General features: G+C 46.0%; 1 protein-coding gene across 2 annotated transcripts in view; it reads right to left on the reverse strand.

Annotated features, from left to right (window-relative positions):
* DLGAP2 (DLG associated protein 2) overlaps positions 1-23,927 on the reverse strand; it is a 145,032-nt gene that overhangs the window by 10,312 nt on the left and 110,793 nt on the right. For both annotated transcript variants that reach the window (XM_033177716.1, XM_033177724.1), the window contains 3 exons: positions 19,537-19,622; positions 17,171-17,586; positions 4,933-5,024 (listed from right to left, as the gene is read on the reverse strand). In XM_033177716.1, the coding sequence (XP_033033607.1) occupies positions 4,933-5,024; positions 17,171-17,586; positions 19,537-19,622 (594 nt within the window). The remainder of the gene's footprint in view (positions 1-4,932; positions 5,025-17,170; positions 17,587-19,536; positions 19,623-23,927) is intronic.

A 23,927-nucleotide genomic window follows, 5' to 3' on the forward strand; every position in this document is an offset into this window, starting at 1 on the left:
GTTCAGAGCCAGGAGAGTCTCCCGCGGGGGCAGGGCTGGGGAGGCTGCTTCTCCCCATGCGCGCCATTCAAGAGGTGGATTAGGGAGAAGCCTGGCTTATTCCACCCTCAGGCAAATATTTGGGAAGGCCTGCTGTGCTTCCATGACAGTTTAGCACAAGTATTTGCTGATGGCTTACAAACACGTAGCACAGCCGTTCATTGTCCCATGTTGAAAATGCTGGGGATAGGGAAGATGGGAGAGTTTCTAAATGCTTCACGGCTCATAAAAGCAGTAGGACCCTGTGTTTTTGGTCACCTGTGGATGATTCGGAAGGGACAGGGCTCTGTGAGCCTGCTGTGGTATTGGCCTGGTGGTGGGGAACCAGCTTGGAGCCCGTTCTATACCTGCTTGTTCTCTGACGGCTCTTAGCTCTTGTTCTTACGGGATGACACCTTACAAATGTAACACGCCAAGGAACAGGACGCTGTCACCAACCGGCGCCCACACTTAGGAGGCACAGGTGATGCTGTTGGGCTGCAGCCCTGGCCAAGTGGGACCCAGAGATGCGCTTGGTTTCTCTGCACAGTGCCTGATAGATACATGATTTCTACCAGCTGCCTACATTTATGTATTTATTTTTGAGACAGGGTGTTGCTCTGTTGTCCAGGCTGGAGCGCAGGTGTGATCATGGCTCACTGCAGCCTTGACCTCCTGGGCTCAAGAGATCCTGCCTGCTCAGCCTCCCAAGGAGCTGGGACCACAGGCATAGGCTACGACACCCAGCTAATTTCTTTAATTTTGTAGCAATGGGGTCTGGCTATGTTGCCCAGGGTGGTCTCGAACTCGTGACCTTAGGTGATCCACCCGCCTCAGCCTCCCAAAGTGCTGGGATGACAGGCATGAGCCAACGCGCCTGGCTTGCTCCCTACACTGAAATCCGAATGACTTTTCCAGGCATAGTTCCCTTGATTCAGTGGGGGTTCAGCAGAGTCAGGAGTTTCTGGTGGGTCGACATTCAACTGGATTTGCTTCTGGTTTCAGCAGTGCACACTCAGCACGCTCAGTGAAGAGCACGCTGAACGGACAGCTCTGCGATTCCTCATCCAGAGCCAGGACCTGGGGCCCCAGCTGCCCTCTGCTCGGCTGAGCCCGTTCTTCTCTGCAGCCACACGGGGGCAGCCTTGGCCGCTCAGAGCCCCACCAGGCCACCGAGGCGCCCCCCCGCCCAACCCCCGCGGAGCACGGGAGCGCGGCCCTGGCCGCTGCCTGCGAGCCCGAACTCAGCCTCTGTGGGTGGGGACAACCAAAGTGCCTGGCAAGGAGGCCACGTTCTGCACCTCAGTCAGTCGAGGGACGCCAGGAGCTGCAGCCTCAGGGCAGGCCGGGCTGGGTGAGCAGCAGCAGGGAGGCTGCTCAGAGGCTGTAGGGGTGGTGCCTGCCTGGCTTCCAGAAGTCTTTGCCAACCTAGCAATGTCCCCTTTCTGGAGGCCTGGGCATGGCTGTGCCCCCTCTTTCTGGAGGACTGGGCAGGGCTGTGCCCTCTTTCTGGAGGGCTGGGCATGGTTGTGCCTGATGGTGTCGGGGGAAGCGGAGCGGCTTCTCCTCCCTCGCCCACAGCTGAGTGGTCCTGGTCACATCTCCCAGGGGACGCAGGAGGAACATGGCGGGCCACTGTGGCGGAGGCTGCCCCAGCCTGAGAGCAGGCATCGCCTTCCCATGCCCCTCTCCTCCTCTCCGCGGCAACAACACACCTGTCCTTCAGGCTCACCCAGACCACACACTGGGGCCGGATGGGCACAGCCTGGCATGGTCAGGATTTGGCTTTGTCTTCTGTTCTCTTTTGGTGGGGGAGGCGGTTGCACCTGAATCCACTGGACATTCAGAGATGATAAGGTGTTTATAATAATAAAAAAAAGTCAATGGTTGTGCCATGCCATTTCCTTTACACCAGCAAAGTCATGCAGGGCCTCGTTCCTGTGAAATTGCCATTGTTTTAAATTCACACAGCTCTGTGGCTCTGGCATCTGGTGTCCATTGGATAGGAACTTCGGTGCCCCGTGTGGCCTGGGGCAGCTCTCTGTGCGCTGGCACCTGCTCAGGCACACACACCTCTGGGGTTGGATGGAGTTAAAATTCAGAGTCAGTCTCAGTGGGTCTGAATGAGACTGAGTTTGTAACAACCTTTCTGGGGATGCCAAACTGCTGGTCCCACAAGCACAGCAATCAGGCCGCACGCTTTGGGGGAAAGTTTTTTCCGGTATTATGTGCCTTCTGGTTGCGTCACAAGCCATCCGCCCATCCCGACCCTGAGAGGCTCCGCTCCCTGTGGTCCGTCCTGAGAGACTCCGCTCCCTGTGGTCCGTCCTGAGAGGCTCCCCTCCCTGTGGTCTGTCCTGAGAGACTCCGCTCCCTGTGGTCCGTCCTGAGAGGCTCCCCTCCCTGTGGTCCGTCCTGAGAGGCTCCGCTCCCTGTGGTCCGTCCTGAGAGGCTCCCCTCCCTGTGGTCCGTCCTCAATCTCGGGGTGGGGCTCTGACATTTTCTAGGGGCACTCTTTGACTTAAAGCTTAGTTACCCACCAACAACTTCCAGCAGACAGTGGTGCTACTTTGTGCTGTGGACCATTTGGCTTTGATGAGCAAAGCATGTCTTAGCACATCAGCACTCCTCTCATGCCAGGCCTGTGTCAGGCACCAGCCCCTCCCCGCACCACTCTTCCCCAGCAAACGTGTCAGAGTGTTTTTGTACTAATCCTGAATAGAAGTTGAAAGAAGAGGATGTAGCCAAGCCAGCTATTTCAAAACTCAAAAGGCATAACAAATATTAGGATGAACAATTTTAAGCCAAATATTAGCTATTTCTGGCAGAGCAGAAAGGAACATTTAGCAAGCCTGAATATGCACCTTGGGCTGTGTGTGGGAAGCTTTGGATGGGCGTTCCTAAAGACAGTGCCTGCCTAGGCTCACCCGAGTCTGCATAATATGACACAGAGTTCATCAGTGGTCCGAATGAATTCCTTTAAAGTAACAATTAGATACTAAAGAGGAGGCAAGGACGTTCACAGGTGACACAACAGCTCAGTGTTTACAGTTACGATCTTCTTTCAAGGCGCTCCAAACCTTTCTGTTTCCCCCTTTTAAATGATGATTATAACTTTGTCAGAGTGATGTGTTGGTAACTCTTTAAATTTGCTGTGAACTTCAATGGGGTTGATTGGAAAGTGTTAGAGAAGGCACACTTTTTAATGATCCTAATGAAAATACATGAGATGGCAACTCTGGCCTGCTTGTGCATCCTTCGATATGTAAGAATATTATGATGTCTCCTTGCCTGTGAAAAAGCCAGGGAAAACATAATCAAAACACCTGGCACCATTGCTATGAGAGGCCTAGAGGAGACCTATTTGCATTTGACTGAAAATGTTTGGTCTGAAAAAAAAAGATGTATATTATTATAAAACAACCTATTAAGTAGCATAAATATTATTTAGCTATTTCTCAAAATAGTGAATACTTTAGTCAGCTAAGGAAAAGTATATGTGTATGTGTGTAGGCAAGTATATAGTATACATAAAATATATTAACATATGTAAACTTACATATATAGTATATATAAAATGTGTATGTATGTATGTGTGCAGGCAAATATATATATAATATATTACCAAGTAAACTTACATGTTTTATATATACTATATATTTGCCTACACATATACTATGTGTATTTTATATATACATTTATATATATAAAATATAGTTAATATGTTATATATTTGTTATATGTTAAACATGTACATATAAAGATACATAAGTAAACCTTCATATACATGTTAATATTTGTTTATAATTACACCTATATATGTTTATATAGGTATATATAAACATATAGATGCATACATGATTATAATCATGTATAATCTAATATATATGAGATGTATATATGAGCTTTTCTGGTCTGCCAGAAATAGCAAATACATATTTATATATTAACATGTGTATATATTTGTATATAAGCACATATAAGCATATGTTAACATGTATATATGTAAGTATATGTAAATATATATGTGGTTTTTCTTTGTCAGGAATAACCAAGTTTAACATCAACTGTATTAATGCATCTAGTTCATGGTGTATTAGTTTCACTACCGACTATAAAATACAAAGGATAAATTATTTGCAAAATATCTTCTTGGCCGGGCGCGGTGGCTCAAGCCTGTAATCCCAGCACTTTGGGAGGCCGAGACGGGTGGATCACGAGGTCAGGAGATCGAGACCATCCTGGCTAACACGGTGAAACCCCGTCTCTACTAAAAAATACAAAAAACTAGCCGGGCGAGGTGGTGGGCGCCTGTCGTCCCAGCTACTCGGGAGGCTGAGGCAGGAGAATGGCGTAAACCCAGGAGGCGGAGCTTGCAGTGAGCTGAGATCCGGCCACTGCACTCCAGCCTGGGCGGCAGAGCGAGACTCTGTCTCAAAAAAAAAAAAAAAAAAAAAAAAAAAATCTTCTTAATCTCTTCATTGTAATTGTTTACGTGTTTTTATTTCCAGGCACCTCAGATCATTTTCTTCATTTATGACATTAGCCATAATAGAAATTTCGGTTGTTTCTCCTCTTCTAAGATGCTCTGGTGGGACATCTAGTTGCAAAGACACAGCGTTGCCCCATGCTGCTGTAGCCCCCCTCTTCCTGCCCCCTACTCTCCCTTGCAGCCTCCCTGTCTTGGTATCACGTTTAAACCAGGGCCGTATCAGCCTCCCTGCCTCAGTATGGTGTTTAAACCAGGGCCGTATGGTCTCTGTCCCCAGGGCGGGAAGTCTCTTCTGTGTAATGCATGTGATAGTCTGCATACTGATAGGAACTCTTTGACAAGGAAGAATACAGGGAGGATCTAGGGAACGACACCCCTTAACTTGGTTACAGGGAACAGGGGTTCCCTGAGGATCCACTTACCATATTCTGTTGGCAAAGCCAATAAAACTGCTGGAATTTCTGGGACATGAGAAGCTGGGCACTCCCAACGGCACTCCTGATTTTCCCGAGAACTGTTTAAAACAAAAACAAAACAACAGCTTCACAACTGGGTCGATTAAACAAAAGCAGAAACATCACACCAAGGGAGCGGGTCCTGCTGGAGAGGAAACTCCGAGGACTTCATTGTGCGGAGTGCGTTTGCCGGTGAGTCGGGCCTCCGCCTGCTCCATCCCCAGCTCACGAAGGAAATCCAGAGATGGGGACATTCTCCTTGGGTATTGGGAGAAACTTGGTTTAAAAGGCGGCCTATACCTCAGGGAGTTTTCCTTATTTTGGCATCGAGATTATTTCAGTGCTGCTGTTTGGATGAGCTGGAAGACACAAGAACACGTGTGAGTAAAAGCAACATTGAGTTCTTCCTGTTTTTATGAACTCCGTGACGTGTTAGTGAACTGTTAGGTGTGAATTCCTTCATTTTTAGAAAAAAACACATCCATAGGTGTTCTCTCATTGGATTTGATTACATAATTTCTAGTGATCTGTGGGCCGCTATCTCCTGGTAGTGCTGTGAGGTGTGTGCTATGTAGGAAGAGGCTGTGTGGACAGAGGCCGCACAGGAAGGTCGCAGCAGCTAGAAGACGTGGCTCCTCTCCTGGAGATGGCAAAAGGGTCACGAGTTTGTGAATATGCTCACAGCTACTAAACTCACCAATCCAGATACCCAGTAAATGTGTAATGCTCACGCTACACTTCTGAGTGTGCTGAGTCAGCAGACCACAGTTGAGTGAGGTAGGAAGAATTAATCTACAAATGGTTCCTAATTGCAATGACTTTATTTGGTTAATCAAATAGTATTTTTTTTTTTTTTGAGACAGGGTCTCACTTTATTGCCCAGGCTGGAGTGCAGTGGCATGACCTTGACTCACTGCAACCTCCGCCTCCCAGGTTCAAGCAATTTTCCGGCCTCAGCCTCCCCAGTAGCTGGGATTACAGGTGCGCACCACCACGCCTGGCTAATTTTGTATTTTTAGTATAGACAGGGTTTCTTCATGTTGGTCAGGCTGGTCTCAAACTCCTGACCTCAAGTGATCTGCCCATCTCAGCCTCCCAAAGTGCTGGGATTACAGGCGTGAGCCGCTGTGCCCAGCCATAAAATTTTTTAAAAGAATATACTGTATGTGTGTGTGTTTATTTTTATTTATTTATTTATTTATTTATTTATTTATTTTGAGGAGTCTCGCTCTGTCATCTAGGCTGCAGTGCAGTGGCGTGATCTTGGCTCATTGCAGCCTTCACCTCCCAAATTCAAGTGATTCTCCTGCCTCAGCCTCCGGAGTAGCTGGGATTATAGGCGCTTGCCACCAAACCCGGCTAATTTTTCTATTTTTAGTACAGAGTTTCACCATGTTGGCCAGGCAGGTCTTGAACTCCTGACCTCCAGTGATCAGCCTGCCTTGGCCTCCCAAAGTGCTGGGATTACAGGCATGAGCCACCGCACCTGGCTCGTATGTGTGTGTGTTTTAGAGACATGGTCTTGCTCTGCTACCCAGGCTGGAGTGCAGTGGCAAGTAGCTCACTACACCCTCCAATTCCTGAGCTCAAGCCACCCTTCCATCTTGGCTGCTTTAAGTGCCGGGATTACAGGCGTGAAACTACCATGACTGGCCATAATATAATTCTATCAGTGGAAATAATTTAACCAAGAAAAATAGGTGCAGCTACTTTTGGGTTTAGACTAGTCAGATAAAATACTCTGTTCAAGGAGTCTGTCTCCAAGCCTTCTGAGCTTTCTCATTTTCCTCCTCCCCGGTGTTCACACCCACTCTTGAGTCTGCTGTCAGCCTGGTCCCCACTTTGTAAATGATAGCTTTGGTAGATCCTAGCTCACCATGATCCTCAGAAACCACACAGGAATCCACTGGAACCCATTTCTTACCAGTGCACCCTGGGCCCACAGATCTCTGCTAGGTTTTATTTGCTGGAGCAACAATTCAATGTCATTCCATAGAGCGTGCCCAGTACACGTATGTGGCTTTTCTGTACCTAGGTCAGCACTTGGGGCCAGGCTGCCCACCAGGCGGGGTGGGGGTGGGGGTGGGGGGACCGATGATCTAAGCATCTCCTCGCCTCTCAGTTCACACCAAGTCTCCCCGTCATGGGCTTTCAGCATGGGCGCTTCAAGGTGGGGCCGTCTTTCCTGAGCTTGCTCATAAGGCATCTTCCGCTTCTTCCAGCCAAGCTGATTATTCCACCTGCTCTTTTTATTCTCCCTGGAGATTCTCTGAAGAGCACAAATCACTAACCTACACGACACACCCTAAAACTGAAAGTGCTGCTGGTTTAACTAGCCCAGCCCTTTCTCTTGCTTTCACTGGAAGGAAAAGGGGGCATTTATCCTGGAGATTTGCCCCCTTGAATGCAGGGGCGAGAGATCCATCCCCACTTACATCTGCGGCTTTATGTACTTCGTGAAGGAATACTGATGTGCTCGACGTTTTGCCTAGAGACGTGCAGGTGCGTGGAGCTCAGGGGACTTTGCAGACCCACCTGTGCCTCGCCTGGGGATCTTGTGCCAGGCATGGCCTGACTCATGGGATCTGGGTGAGCCAGAAAGTCCATTTCTTTCGAGCATTTAGGAGATGCCCCCGCTGGCTCGCAGGGCATACCTGACCGTGGAAACCTAGACAGCATTTCCAGAAGTCGAAACCGAGGTCCAGGGAAGTGAACTCAATCCCCGTGGAGGTTCTTCCACAACAGCTCTTTCCCCAAACATTCCTTAACAGTCAGTCCCAGAGACAGTTACTGGTGAGATTCATTCCACACGATCCAGAAACTGGCATTACAGACCCTGGCATCCTGCCGCCCAAGCTAGGGCGCTGCAGTGTCTCCTCCTTAGCCCAACTTTAGGGAAGAAGAACCACATGTCATGGGCACAAAGGGCCTTAATGTTCATGTGATAAAATGCTATGAGCCAGGTGAAAATGATGTTGCAGAGATAACTTTGATTTGAGAGGGCTCATGACACGCTGTGACCCGGAAGTCGACCACACAGCAGGGTGTGCGGTGCGTCCCTCATTTTTTAGAACAGGAAGGCCTGGCATTCTGTGCCACATGTTTTCTCCTGGGTGGGATAATGGACTTAAAAACATCCTTTTCTGTCTTATTTTTCTAAAATGAAGATTGTTTTGCTCCCCAAAGTTTTATTATGAAACTTTTCATACATGCAGAAAATGGGGAAGAAAAGTGGAACCCACAGCTCCCTCCCCGTTCCGTGGAGACGGCTGTTAGTGTTGTCCTGTGTTATCTCTTCCTGAGCCCTTTACCTGCGACCACCTTGTAGGACCAGGGCCACTGTCACCCCCATGAAGGTGACCATAGTTCCTGAATATCATCTAATTCTCCATTGCTTCTAGGGTATGAAATAGATGAAGAAAGCATAGCTTTAATAAAAGCAAATAACTCGGTAACACTTTGGCATCATTTCAGTCTTGAAAAGAAGAATGGAAGGTCGTCTGTCGGGCATCTTAACACCAGGGCCTCGTGCTGCTCACAAATCCACTTCAAGACAGGTTGTTCTTCCATGGATCTGATTTGCCAGCCAGCCTGGGAACAGAGCAGGGAGGGGAGGACTGGAGAAGGAAGGCTGGAGCCCCTGCCCATGTGGCATAGGATGGAGCTGGCAGGGCTCTGAGTTGGGGTGAGGGGAGTGGAGGGGCCGCTGCGGTCGAGATGCAGCTGGAGGCGTTGGGGCTTGAGTGGTTTCTTGAAAGGGGTGATGGTGAAAGCACCTCATCCTTCCTCTGCGTGCCGATGCCCCCCAAATGAACGTGTTCTGCAGCCTTGGTCTCGTTGATGATGAGGGGAGGAATCATCTTTGCTTTTGAAGTGTTGAATTTCTATTTCTTTTGTATTCTAAAACCTGGATAATTAATGAAGATAGTTAAATGGACTATTTTAAGCAAGTGGTTGCTGCAGAAATATATAGAAGTGGGTGAATAAATGAATTTATTTTGCCAACTCTATTCTTCCTCAAACTGTAATTAAAGTCTATCAGTTTTTTAAAATTTGAAGTTTAATCCCCAATTTTCACATTTCTCTTAAAGTGGAATTCAACTCAACTGTTAATACAAAGTACTTCAATTTATATTCTCTAACACAACATGAATACATGGGCAATATCTTGGTATCGATTTAATGTAGTGGAGAGTTATTATAAAGGGAATAAATTGAATATTGCTAGGGAGAGATAATGAATGTCAAAGAGTGTAGCTAACGACATGCCTGCTAATGGCAGGAGAATTTTGCTGTTCAGTGAATGAGAATGATCCTATCTGATACCTATAATGTAAATACCTTCCTATAATTGCAAAGAAGTTGAAGTGAAAATTCAATTTATTCTCTTCCAGTATACGTCTCTAATTTTGCCATAGTTTAGACTCTTGCAGGAGCTACACTAAGGACTAATTCTCATCCGAATGCAAATTCACAAAGAACCTGCTAGAACCCTTGCCTTTGATGTACAAAGAAATTTGATTAACATACTTGGCTCTTTTACTTTTTCTGTAATTCCAATTCTATTTAAATTTGGTATGAAGTAACATAATTTACACTATTCTGGTGTTCTAATATTTGAGATGGATTTTTATAAAACTTGCAGAGAGTCTGAAATGATCATTTGAGTATTTGTAACCTCTCTGATCCCCTGAGATTCCCTTGTGACTAATTTTGTAGTGGGGTCTGCCTAAGTTACGGCTCCCAGAAATCTCCCTTGAAGATGGGCCTCATTTTCATGTTTTTGAGCACATCTAGTCTGTGTGTTTTTAATGGATTTATCACAGCTGTACATATTCCTGGGGGCATATGTGATATTTGGACATGTCTACAACGTGCTATGATCAAATCAGGGTGACGGGGATGTGCATCACCTCAAACATTTATCTGTGTGTGTTGGGAACATTACAATTCTTTTAGCTAGTTTGAAATACACAATACATCATTAACCATATTTTCTTACTGTACTATTGTATACTAGAACTTATTTCTTCCACCTAACTGTATTTTTGTACCCATTAGTATGAATCAACTTCTCTTCCTCTTCTCTCCTGTTCCCTTCCCAGTCTCTGGGAATCTACTAGAGTAGACTGGAGAACCATCCACCTTCATGAGCTCTGCTTTTTTTTTTTGTCTTTGGGATAATAGCCATTCTAGCTGGGATGAGGTGATACCTCACTGTGGTTTTGATTTGCATTTTCTTGATGGTTAGTGGTGTCGAATCTTTTAGCACATACCTGTTGGCCCCTTGTATGTCTTCTTTTGAGAAATGCCTATTCAGGTCTTTTGCCCATTTTTGAATTGTGTGTTCTTTTTCTGTTGTTTGAGCTCCCTTATATATTCTGGTTCTTAGTCCCTTGTCAGATGTGCAGTTTGCCGACATTTTCTCCCATTCTGTGAGTTGTCTTTTCACTTTGCTGTTTCCTTCTCCTGTGCTGACAAGCATCCATGTCTTTCTATGGTCCGATTTCCCCATGGCCATTTAGCTGGGTTGGGTGGTGACATCTTCACAGGTGCTTAGCAGAGGCCTGGTCAGTGGGTTGATTCTCTTAGTGGGATCTGCATAATGGACACAGTCCATGACCTGCATCTCCCAGGAGGTCTGGAAGCAGTGGACGTTCCGTTAAGCTGTGTGATACATTGACCCCTAAGGCTGGTAGCTGTCAGTATGTGCACAGGCATCTGCTGTGCTCAGAACATCATCAGTATTTCTGATTCCTCCATCTTCTCTGTTGGTCTGAGACCGCCTGGGTCAACCATGGACACAGGTACAGTTTCTCTGTGGCCGTGTCCTCCTTGTCCCCTGCACGGAGCATGTGTTCTGCTCGTTCTCAGAGTTGCTCTGGGCTCTTTGTCATCTGCTGACCTCTGTGTGAGTGCCGACTGCTCGGGTGCTTCTCCCCATCCAGACCATTGTGTCTCAGATGGAAGATGGCCCAGGAGATACAACGCCACACATCTGACCCCAGCTCTTGTGTTAATATGTCTTGTGGTCATTCTGGCTGTAAAAGGAGACCTTAGTGAGCAAATCCCTATGCGCCTCCCAGCGTTAGTGTTTGCCTGGAATGTGGCATCTGACCTGGTGAACACATAGATTATTTGTTACTTCAGGAGGAGTTGTTTGGGGCAAGGAAGTTTCCGATACCGTTTGAAAGATCCTGGGTGTACATGTGCTCCCTTGGTGAGTTCTTGTTGAGAGTTGCATCTCAATGGAATTATTCAATAAAGTCTTAGCTTGGGAAGGATTCCTTTTGTTTTAGAAAATGTGCAAATTTTTTATTTTTCCTTTGTGTATTTACCCATTTGGTTTAACATAATTAATACAAAAATCTTAAAACATTAGTAATGATTTACAATGTCTTGAAAGTACTTTTATTAACAAGAGGAGGCCTGCATTAATGTGACTTCATGCAGACCAGCATTTCTTTGGGTTCACAATAGTTTTATTAACCATAGAAGATTGAATGAATCTAGATTCATTCAATCAGTTCAGGGAACTGTGTTATGAAATTATATTTTGGGCAAAAATTACTTCATATAATGGAAATTTCAATATTCAGAGATCAGAGTCTGTCTCATAAGCCATTTAATTTAATCTTTATTTTAAAAAGTGCCATAACCAATAACCCTGTATCTGCTCCTAAAATTAGGACTGGAAATTAAGGTTATCTTACCTTTTAAACATTTAGGGAATTATCTGAGCTTGATTAATATTGTGCTAGTTTTATGGACAAAGTACATAGATGAGAGGCATAACAAGGGTTTTGACATCTTTGTCCGCAAAAAGATGAAGGTATCTGGGCAATTTAAGAAAAGAAATTAAGAAAATCACAAAAAGTATCAAGTTCATCCATTCTCTGTTCCTTGTGTTCAAAGTTTATAGCAATGCGGTTACATTTTCTGATTAAAAATTAGCCAGGCATAGGGGTGCTCAGCTGTAATCCCAGCTACTCAGGAGGCTGAAGCAGGAGAACTGCTTGAACCCAGGAGGTGGAGGTTGCAGTGAGCCAAGATCGCGCCACTGCACTCCAGCCTGGGCGACGGAGTGAGACTTCATCTTAAAAAAAAAAAAAATAGTGGAGCAAAGATAAGCAAAATCAGGATCATTTCAGTGGATGTCTATAGAATGCGAAGTGTATAAGCTACTTCCAGCCTCCGAAACTGAGGATGGCTGGGTGATTCTCTGGGATTCTAGATGTTCTGCTTTTATAAATGTGTGAGCAGGAGTGTGGCATCCTGTTCGCTAAGAGGGCCCATCCTCCTGCTTCCCTTTCTTCCTCCCCATTCCTATTTGCATGGCACTCTGTGCCAGGCGATGTGTGAGGCACTATCTGTGGATGATAAATGTTAAATGTGACCACTGCATTGAAGGAGACTAAAATCTCAAATGATGGCAGAGGGTGGAGCTTTAGGGAAGTTTCATCCTTTGAGAAACACCTGTCCCCCAGGGCATGGGGCATGGCCCCGACAGAGGGCTCTGAGAGGTCAGGTAGCGCAGACCCTCCCCGCAAGCAGGGTGAAGGGCAGTGCTGACGTGAAGATCTTTCTCCAGAGGAAGGAGACAAAGGGGCCTCTGCTCCCCAGTTCTCTGCCTTTGTGTGGACTCTTCAATCTCCTTTTCTATCATCCCCATCCACCTCCTTGGCCAAATCCAACCGCGCGTCAAGGCCCAGCACGGTGCCGCCTTCTCCGGGAAGCCTTCTCAGAATCTTCCCAGGTGAAAGCGTTGCTGAGACCCCTGAGTTTTTAAGGTACTTTATCTGCACCTCTCTTATGACACTAAACAGTTTCCACTTCCTGTAGATAGTTTTTCCCTGGTCTGTCTGCTCCCACTGTTAGGTGATTGGTTAGGTCCTTTGCCATGTCTTACTCATTGTTGCATCATTTTTGTCTATCGGAGAGTGGCTTGCTCCATCATAAGAAATCAGTAAATACCTGTTGAATGCAGACATCACTGAGCTGAGAGAGTCCAGAGGAGGATCCTGATGGCTCCAAAAGGTAAAAAACAAGACAAAACAAACCCCACAACAAAACCAAACATGTGTTTAGGGAAATACAATTTGGAGGCAGCAAAAATTAACTTTCCACCCTACCTTACTGAAGAAAAATAGTTTTTCAGATGCCTAATAATAAGGTAAGTGAAATTTAAATATTAGGTATCCTGGCTGGGCGTGGTTGGTTCATACCTGTAATCCCAGCACTTTGTAAGGCCAAGGTGGGCAGATCACTTGAGGCCAGGAGTTCAAGACCATCCTGGCCAACATGGTGAAACTCTGTCTCTACTAAAAATACAAAATTAGCCAGGTATGGTGGCACGTGCCTGTAATCCCAGCTACTTGGGAGGCTGAGGCAGGAGAATCACTTGAACTTGGGAGACGGAGGTTGTAGTAAGCCGAGATCATGCCATTGCACTCCAGCCTGGGAGAAAGACCAAGACTCCCTTTCAAAAAAGAAAAAAATTACTATATATCCTAAGATTTTGGAATCTTACTATTGATCTGGGTCCCTATATGTCATCAAATCCAATTTTGCAGGTAGTACTTTTATGGCATAATTTATAGAATTTTCTGGAATGCCTCCAGTGACAGAAAACCAGGACTTACTGCGACAGGGCCTCAGCACTAAAGCCCTTTAATTGTAAGGACTTTCATTCTTGGTTTGAGAAATAATTTGCCTCCTAACAGCTCCCGCCACTTATTTTCCAGTGGCTAATGTGGGAGAACCTTGGCCTGTGTCTTCGTGGCTGAGGGACTCTGTGGGCCACATGTGGGTCACAGCGGTGGAGGATCAGGGATGGGACACAACCTTGTCTGAAACAGCAGGAGAAAGCAGGGGATGCACATCCAGTGTGGAAGCAGGCAGTGGAGGGGGTGCTTCCTGTAAGGGAACATCTTGACACCTTTGGACCATGGGTTAGCAAGGCAGAGCCTTCAACGTCAGAGGGCTGTGACTCCCGGACCTGGTTCACTGCTGGAAAGGCAGAGCCTTCAACGTCAGAGGGTTCTGACTCCCAGACCCGAGTCATTGCTGCTATTCTGTGATTTGGGGCAAGATCTTAATCTCTCGGAGTCCCAGTTTATCTGTAGAATGTTTGCACTACTACCCACCTAGTCCATCGGGATGAGCATCAATGAGGTCTGCAGTGCATTCAGCATAGGACCTGACCTATCATATGTGTTCACGGAGAACCGGTCTAGATATTCTTTATTTTTTGAGACAGGGTCTTGTTCTGGAGCTGTGGCGGGATCTTGGCTCACTGCAACCTCCACTTTTGGGACTCAGGCAATCAATCCTCCCACCTTAGCCTCCTGAGTAGCTGAGACGACAGGCATGTGCCACCACACCAGGCTACTTTAAAAAATGTTAATCATTATTTTTTTTTTGGTAGAGACAAGGTTTCACTGTGTTGTCCAGGCTGGTCTAAAACTCCTAGGCTCAAGCAATCCTCCTGCCTCAGCCTCCCAAAGTGCTGGGATTATAGGTGTGAGCCACTGTGCCCAGCTGAGGATTCCTTTTTTTTTTTTTTATTTTTTTTTATTTTTAAACAGAGTCTTGCTCTGTTGCCCAGGCTGGAGTGCAGTGGCAGGATCTTGGCTCACTGCAAGCTCTGCCTCCTGGGTTCATGCCATTCTCCTGCCTCAGCCTCCTGAGTAGCTGGGACTACAGGTGCCTCCATGCCTGGCTAACTTTTTGTATTTTTAGTAGAGATAGGGTTTCACCGTGTTAGCCAGGATGGTTTCCATCTCCTGACTTCGTGATCCATCCACCTCGGCCTCCCAAAGTGCTGGGATTACAGGCGTGAGCCACCGCACCCAGCCGATTCTATTTTTTTTAAAGGTATCTTTTCAAAAATGATAATCCTTGAAGAAACTAAATTGAAAGTACACATTAAACATGGAAAATGACAGGGAATGTAGTCTCTGTGTTATAAACACAGTAATGGCTAATGTCTCAATGTCTTACACCTTCCAAAGAAGACCAGAACTTTCTGAATGTGTCCTGAATGGGATAAACGCAAATGATAATAAGATACAATTTTATAGGCATTTTATGGGCTAAGCCCTGACAAACATAACCTCTTTGTAAATTTTTTCCTCTCTCCTCCTCCTCAAAAGTGTTATTTTGAGGAACCATATGCTGTAGAAAACACAACTTGATTGAGTGACACGCAGGTCTCACCACCTGCTCTCATCTTGGAAGGAAGGTACCCCAGCCCGACGCTGCCCCTGTCAGCACGCACCAAACCAGAGCTGGCAATTTAACTCGAATTTGGCATCAACTTAGGCAATACAGTTTTTCTGTGTTTTATCTTTGTGCTAAAGATTATAAATCCCTTTTATAATTAAGACAGTTTTGCCAAGTTGAGGCATATACCAACAAGGGGGAAGATGCTGCAGAAAATGAGTGATTTTTAGATGTCAAAATCGTGAACAGTCACTCTGTTAAATGTACCCTAACCATGGAAATGCAAACACCATGTGAACGATCGGAACACGGCTACACTGACTTGTGCCAGCCCTGTGCAGCCGTGGGTGCTGCGGGGATTGTGGGTCACGTGGAAGGCTTTCCCACAGCAACATCTCCTCCCCAACACTCAGTGTCCAATGTCACCTCCTGTAAAGGATACGTGGGATTTGATGATTAAGAGACAAACGTGGAAGAACAGGATTAGTCAATTAAAGGCAATCTCTTTCTTTCTTCATAGGTTCAGACCTTAAGTTATATATAACAATAAAAAATCAGCACGCCAATGATTTTCTCAGACTGCTGAGGCTCCGAGGCTGTTGTTCTCTGTGAGTCCCAGTCAATGTAGTTTCATTGTTGTACTTCTATTTCTAGGATTAGTGAATGCCCTGTTAAAACAGCCATCTAGAAATGGAATGTCAGGGACAAATCCCCAAGGATCTCAGCTATCCTTTTGAAGTTCAGAATTGATAGTGATCATGTCAATGTACGAATAAATTCAAAGAAAAAGAAAAATACTTTAGAAAGAGCATAATTTGTCAAGACATTCAGAAATAGCTTTGTGAAACTGTACTGTGTTCAACATAAGCACTAGTTGTAGGTACTGTGCAATTATGTAATTGATCTATAAACAAAGACAGGTGGTATTAGCTTAGAAGTCAAATACAGCAATTTATAATGGGAGCTGCTTCTGAACTCTTTTTGTTTTTTTTTGTTTCTGAGACAGTGTCTCACTCTGTTGCCCAGGCTGGAATGCAACAGCACGATCTTGGCTCACTGCAACTTCCGCCTCCCAGGTTCAAGTGATTCTCCTGCCTCAGCCTCCCAAGTAGCTAGGATTACAGGTACCCACCACCACACCTGGCTAATTTGTATTTTTAGTAGAGATGGGGTTTTACCACGTTGGCCAGGCTGGTCTCGAATTCCTGACCTCAGGTGATTTGCCCACCTCAGCCTCCCAAAGTGCCGGGATTACAGGTGTGAGCCACTGTGCCTGGTCTGAACTGTCTTGATGGTAGGTTTCTCTAGGCAAATGGGAGGAAGGTGGAGAATAAGGGGCTGTCCCCTTCCACATGGAGAGGCAGAGGCACAGCTGAGAATAAGGGGCTGGGACAGATCTGCCTGGTGACACCTGGTAGAGGAACGACGTGGCCTTCCCATCCCACCTTCCACCCAGGTGAGAGCCACACCTGGTAGAAGAACGACGTGGCCTTCCCGTCCCACCCAGGTGAGGAGACCTTTGGGTACGTCATCACAGAGTTAACTAACTTAATCTTTTACTTACCGTCAACTTTTCTTTGGCATAATGCCAAGGCATTTTCTTGTAAAGCATGAGCTGGTAACAATACTAGAAAATAACATGAATGCTCCCAATGAAGTTTTTGCCAAAATCCAAGAGAACTGCTAGGTGGAATATGAGATCAACTGTGCTCCCAAGAAAACTGTTAGCACAGTTGATCTTCTATTCAACTTACCTGAAAAACAGAACACACACTTTTCCATCGATATCTTAGTGACCGCTTCTCTTTTCATGTAATTTATATCTTTTCTTAGAATTGAGGGGGATATACTAGAAAGCACGTTTATTTTCATTCACTTGAATACCAAAGGAAGGAACTTTTCTCCACTTATGCTGTGATGTGCGTGTTTGCATTACTGAGAAATGATGTCTAAGAGGCCCCAGGGAAGCCTGAGCTCTTACTTTCCTCCGAGAGATCGTTCTCCTCCGCCTCTCGCTCCATCTCTTTGCACCAGCCTTCCATCCTCTTCGTCTCCGTGTGCAGCAGCTTCAAAAACCACGAGCCATCCCTGCGGCACGGAGACATCCTCCCAGTCTCTACTGTGTCGATGGCGGGCTCCAGCCACGGGTCCGGAGGGGGCAGGGGGGAGGTGTCCACTTGGGTCCGATAGTCTTCTCTATAGCTGAAGAGCCCCTGGGTCCGTACAGTTCTCACCGCGCCATACTGGGTGGGGGTGCTGGGCTCGGAGTGCCGCTGGAAGGAGGAGCCGAACTGGAGGCCTTTGTCCTCCATGGTGATGTGGCCTGGGAACCCCTCCAGCTCCAGGTCAGCTTGGACGGCAGCCGTGACACTGTTAGAACGTTTAAAACGCCCATGTCTGCAAAAGGAGGGAAGGAAGAGAGATGGTAGCCTTTCTGAGAGGACTTCATGCAACAGAATCCTACATGTAGCTTGTCAGGAGCGCACCTGAGCGCAGCAACGTGGCAGCTCCAGGCTGGGTGGTGGTTTGTCTGTGAAATATACTGGTGTTTTGTCTATGGAAGAACATTTGGTTTTGCAAATCGTTAAACTTGAACATCTGCCTAAGTCTCAGGCCCTTAAACTTGAACATCTGCCTAAGTCTCAGGCCCCTAAAAAACGCCCACTTGAGATTTAAGTTTATTGAATGATACAATGCGAGTTAATGTGTTTCATGAAACCGCTATTAGCAAACGGCTACCTCCCTTTCAGAAATATGCCACGAGCTTATACAGCCGAGGTCGTGAGTTGCTTCTTTTACGTAAACAATAGCCACATCATACTGAGTTTTAGTGGCTTCCAAATTGTGTTTCAGGGCCTGAGCCACTTCTGTCTGAATAACTTAATATGTCCCCATTAACCCCTATATGCAAAATAATGACTCCAAATTCTGACTTTGGTGTTTGAAAAACATTTTCACTGTCTATGTTTTAATGTCATCCTTTTCCACATAGCTCATCACTGAAATAGTTGGCAGGAAGGAGCTTACAGTTGGAGACCAGCATGCTGGGTGAGAATGCTGTGAGCGTGTGTGTGCACGTGTGTGTGCTCTGTATCTCTGTGTTTGGGATATGTGTATATATGTACATCTGTAGTGTGTGCTTGTGTGGTGTGTGTCTCTGTGTCTACATAGCCCCAGCTACTGCAGCCATCCCTGTGGCTCTGCAGGCTGAACCCACAGAAGTGCACAGCTGTGCATGCACAGCTGTGCATGCAGCTGGTTAGTAATGTTGCCACGTGTTCCCTTTGTGGGAGGGACACTGAGCCACAGAGCAGGATGGAAGGCAGCCTGCCCGGCTCCCAGGTGCAGAAGATGGCCAGGTTCTAGGAGGTCTACCTGGAAACTGGGAAAGCCATGAGCTTGGGTCAGAATCTCTTTGTAATCAAAAGTCTCCATAGGGTGGGTGCTAAAATGCTCCCTGATGAGGGAGACCACCCAACACTGTCCCTATCAGATGCTGGCTGAGCCCTCACAATGTAATATTCTCATCAAAATTTGTTTTTATGAAATAGACAATACATGCTATTTTAAATATAAACTAAAATGATCATCCTGCTTCGTTGCAAAAATGATACTAATGGACATTATGTTTCCAGGTAGTATTTTTGAAGTGAAACAACTTCACGTTATTCGAAGGTCTTGAATGTGCTTTGCTATCTTTCTATCATTTTACGTTTAACATGACAAGGTGTGAAGCCTGCATTGGTGTCACCCTCAGCCCGTCCTTCTTTTTTTTTTTTTTGAGACGGAGTCTTGCTGTGTTGCCCAGGCTGGAATGCAGTGGCGCGATCTCGGCTCACTGCAAGCTCTGCCTCCCGGGTTCCTGCCATTCTCCTGCCTCAGCTGGGACTACAGGCGCCGCCACCACGCCCGGCTAGTTTTGTGTATTTTTAGTAGAGGCGGGGTTTCACCGTGTTAGCCAGGATGGTCTCGATCTCCTCACCTCATGATCTGCCCACCTCGGCCTCCCAAAGTGCTGGGATTACAGGCGTGAGCCACCGCACCCGGCCTCAGCCTGTCCTTCTTTCCTTTGGATCAAGGACACTGACTTTCAGGCCGTCAGCTGCTCTGCTTTCAGAGGTGACAAATTACTTTGGAAAGAATTACTCCCTTGCCTCTTGCAGAAACAAGACATAGGCGGGTGTTAACTCATAGTTGGGGGTTATCAATGGAAAAGTAGAACCGTATGGCCCTGTTTCCACAAGCACAGGCATGATGGAGGGCCAGCAGGATCTAGGAGCTTCCATCAGGCATCTGACAAAGAGCTCTCGCTCGGGGGTGACCGCGTGTCAGAAGGGGCTGAGTTACCGCTTCTCATCTTCCACTTGCACCCCGACAGAGTGGTATTCCCGCAGACCGCGGCTCTCCGTGTCAGAATCTGTGGCCGTTTCCACCTAATTCAACAGAGAACATCTTATTTTAGAACTGAAACATGAGGCCTGGGCAAGGGACTATTTTGTTGTTGCTCATTTGCTGTAATTAATTACGCATTTGTTTAATTAATGCAGAGATACACTTGACCCAGTAGAATCACAGAGAGGGAAATGCATTCACATTGGAGTCATTACATCGCTCCTGCGTCTCATCACATTTTACATAACTACCTGAACTCAGTGCTGCACTTTGGTCTTTTAAATGTATGCAAATAAAACTGCTTAGTTCAGCTCAGGCAAAAAATAGGTTTTGTTGAACTGCATTATTACAGGACTTAAAAGCTCTTATCACGCCCTATGGTGATGAAGGTACAGCGTGAACCAAACATAGCTAATGACAACAAATAAGCAATTTAATAGAATTATACTGATGGCTGCATCCACATACAGAAAGACACAGAAAGGAGTTTCAGCATTGATCAGAAACAGAGGCAAACTCTCCACCTTGATCTCCATAGAGCTGTCTCACATCTGCTAAGAGGATGGCCAGCAGGGTGACGTAAGATCAAAACAGAAATCATATATTCCACAGAGAATTCTTACTGTGGCTGTATTTGCCAAAAAGTCCCCACAAACCCACCAGACGTTTCAATGATCATCAACTATGTAAAGTTATCCCACAAGGGAATTCTACTACAGTATAGTTTCTTAAAAACAAAAAAAAAACCCTAAGTCTCAGTAGGAAAACTCTGAAACCAAACATTAGTTAAGCCATTGATATGATTCCAGGCACTGAGTCATTCCTCTTTCCAGAAAAATATTACCTATTGTAGCAAAAGGGCTTTTGATCCCTCTCTGAAATGTCATAGCTAAGTTATAAAACATCTCTCTTTTCTTATACATATTACTGATCACTACAAGGAAAAGGTGCAAAGCATTAAATAATTATGACCCTGTTCTCTGGGAGTCAAGAGAGGAGCTACATTTGAGTTGCAGTTTGTGACTGTCCTAAGGTTAAGCCTGTGTCAACAAGGACTGGCTCAGATTTGTGGCTAAGAGAAGTAATCATGGTAACAGCGAAGACTTACTTGGTGCGTACTCTGTCCCAGGCACTATGCTGAGGTTCCAGCGTTACCACATGTAATCCACACAATAACCCCAAGCATGTTTCCAGCCCCAGGAGAGAGTTGGGGGATCAGAGGAGGGGGGTGACTTGCTCAGGAGTGCCCAGCTGGTTGGGGGCAGGGCCAGGGCTCTTGCCCAGGTCTCTCTGACCCCAGAGCCATGTGCGGCACGGAAGAAAGCATATGAGAAAACCTTGGAGCTCTTGGCCGGCCACGGGGCCAGGGGAGTGGACAGAGACGTCCACTTTCATTGGGTGTAATTCTGAAGACAGGCGCAGAAGCTGTCCCTAGATTGGGATGCGTGTTCTGATAGCTGGGTGAGACCGGCTACAGGAGAAAGAATGTTCTTGAGTGAAGATCCTGGCCTTCCTGTCAGAATTTACCATTTCCCTTTCTAGTTTTAAGTGGGTCACGGCTTTATTAAACCTTACCTTGCTCTACATAAACATTATTACACAAAAGGATTGTAATACAAGGAATAGATTTAAAATTCCATGTCTGTACCTATGGAGCTGCCTTGTGTTTTACCTGCAAAGGATCCCATTTGATGAATACAACCTAGTGCATTTAATGAGCCTTCAGTGGAGGGAAATTTGGTTGTTTCTAGTTTTCTGCCATTATAAATGATGCTGCTATAAATACATGTCTGTACTTGTGTGTGTGTGAAAACTTCTGTGAATGTATTCACCGGATGGGAGGTCTGGGTCAGAGGCATTTGCACTTTATAATTTTGGTAGATATTGTCAAATCTGATATGAGCGAAATAAATTCCAATGGATACTTTTAAAGATATTTTGTAAAAGGGGCACTCATTTTTATCATAAAAATGTGGAGAATATTTGTCTCACTTATTCTATTTCTAGGAGTCCAGCCTAAACAAAGGATCTTAAATTCTGACCAATGTGTGAGGTGTTCATTGCAGCATTATTTGAAAGGTAGCACCTGGGGAGAATGAGGAGGATACAGTGGGATAGGAATGTGCAGTAAATCATGATTTACTCGTGACATGGACTAGCACACAGCAGTGAAAACGATGGAGCTGGGCATGGTGGCTCATGCCTATAATCCCAGTGCTTTGGGAGGCTGTGGCAGGAGGATCATTTGAGCCTAGGAGTTTGAGATCAGCCTAGGCAACATGGCAAGACCCCATCTCTACAAAAAACAAAACAAATATCAGCTGAGTGGCAGCACCTGTGGGACAAGCTACTCCAGAGGCTGAGGCAGGAGGATCACTGGAGCCCAGGACGTTGAGGCTACAGTTAGCTGTGACTGCACCACTGAACTCCATTCTGGGCAATAGAGTGAGACCCTGTCTGTAAAACGTAAAGATGGTTATAAAGATGACCTCAAGAATGCTTACGATACAGACTTTAAAGGACACAGATTAACAGGTACCATGGACAACAGAATTACCAGGTGCTTGCACACACGGAGAGACACCCATACTCACAGGCAAGTACATGTACCATGGAAGAATGAAAAATACAAAAAAAAGCAAAAGCTTTTCCTTCCTTTCTCTGTCTCCAAATTTCCTCTAATATATTTTTGTTATTTTTATGGTGAATTTGAAAAATATAGCTTTTGGAACTGGTCAGATTCTGCTACTTACTGGCCATGCAACTCTTAGGAAAGTCTTTTGAATTTTGTTGAATCTTTGCTTCTTTGTCTCAAAGAGGGGCACCCAATGCCTCAGTTAACTGATGTAAAACTCAACATGAGGCCTGACTCAAGTAGGTTCATCCACAAGTGCGAATTCCCTGTTCTCTCATCCCAGCTTTAAGGACGGTCAGGTGAATACTGGTATATATATTACATTAAAATTACATTAAAGGTGCACGCATATGATGAACTGTGCAGATTTTATCGTGGCTGTCTTATGAAATCTGAGGAAAATGAAGTTCTCCATTGCTGGAAGGTAAAGTCTGAGGGAGGCATGGTAAAATCACACTTGGCCAGGAGGAGCTAAGTATCAATTTCAGAAATCCTGGGCATAGAGAGGCTTCCTGTGAGACAGAAAAGCAAATCTGGGACAAAGAAAAGAAATTATTTTGTACAGTGGAAAGGCAATTCAAGAGTCTTTTCCAAAGGAAATGCTGGCTAGAAGTAGGTTTAAAAAGTTTTGAGGCCAGGCACACGGGTTCACACCTGTAACCTTGGTGCTCTGCAAGGCTGAGGGGGAGGATCACTGGAGCCCAGGAGTTTGAGGCTGGAGTGACCTACGATTGCACCACTGTACTCCAGCCTGGGCAACACAGCAAGCCCTCATCTCTTAAAGTTTTGAAACACATGGGTGCAAGAAAAAAGATGAATGAGCAAAATCACTATCCCGTCTCCCATGCAGTCCCAGGCTAGCAGCAGCGTCAAAGCCAACCAGCTGTTTCTGAGCCCAGCTTCTGCAGGGACGCTGAGAAAATGAATGTGGGCAGGGCTGGCAGGAGGAACCGTTCACTAGTAATATCGGGCCAGGGTGCCAACCTGTAATCTCTGCTCTCCTGACAAGCTCATTTTCTGTTCTTCCTTCCAAACCTCACAGGTGCCCTGGATTTGATGCAAACTCCTCTTTCCCTCTGAGACGTGCTCTGCCTCCAAGAGTTAGGGGTGAGTGGCCAGCCCTGCCTGTGAGGCTTTGAGCTCCGGGGCAGCTGTAAGGAAGAGCAGCTGACTGTGTGTCTGGAGAATCAGGCAGACACCAGTCAGTCTTTTCCAGGTTGCCTCTGCCTTCTCACAACCTGGTGAGATCACAGAATAGAAACTGATCTCACTGGCCAGGTATGGTGGCTCACGCCTGTAATCCCAGCACACTTTGGGAGGCCGAGAGGTGGATCAGCTGAGGTCATGAGTTCGAGACCAGCCTAGCTAACATAGTGAAACCCTCTCTCTATTAAAAATACGAAAATTAGCCAGGCGTGGTGGCACATGCCTGTAATCTCAGCTACTTGGGAGGCTGAGGCAGGAGAATCACTTGAACTCAGGAGGCGGAGGCTGCAGTGAGGCAAGATCAGGCCACAGCACTCCAGCCTGGGCAACAGAGTGACTCCATCTCAAAAAAAAAAAAAAAAAATTAAAAAGCAACAAAACTGATCTCATTTATAAAGGCGGGGCTCACAAGGCACCAGGGACAGAAGGATCCTGACTGTTAGACCAGGCCTCCACCTCACCTAACTGCAGTATCTGGGAGCTGTAAACATTTCCCACAGAGTTC

The sequence above is a fragment of the Trachypithecus francoisi genome, unplaced genomic scaffold, assembly GCF_009764315.1.
Source record: "Trachypithecus francoisi isolate TF-2019V2 unplaced genomic scaffold, Tfra_2.0 Contig01558, whole genome shotgun sequence".
In the NCBI taxonomy this organism is placed as follows: domain Eukaryota; kingdom Metazoa; phylum Chordata; class Mammalia; order Primates; family Cercopithecidae; genus Trachypithecus; species Trachypithecus francoisi.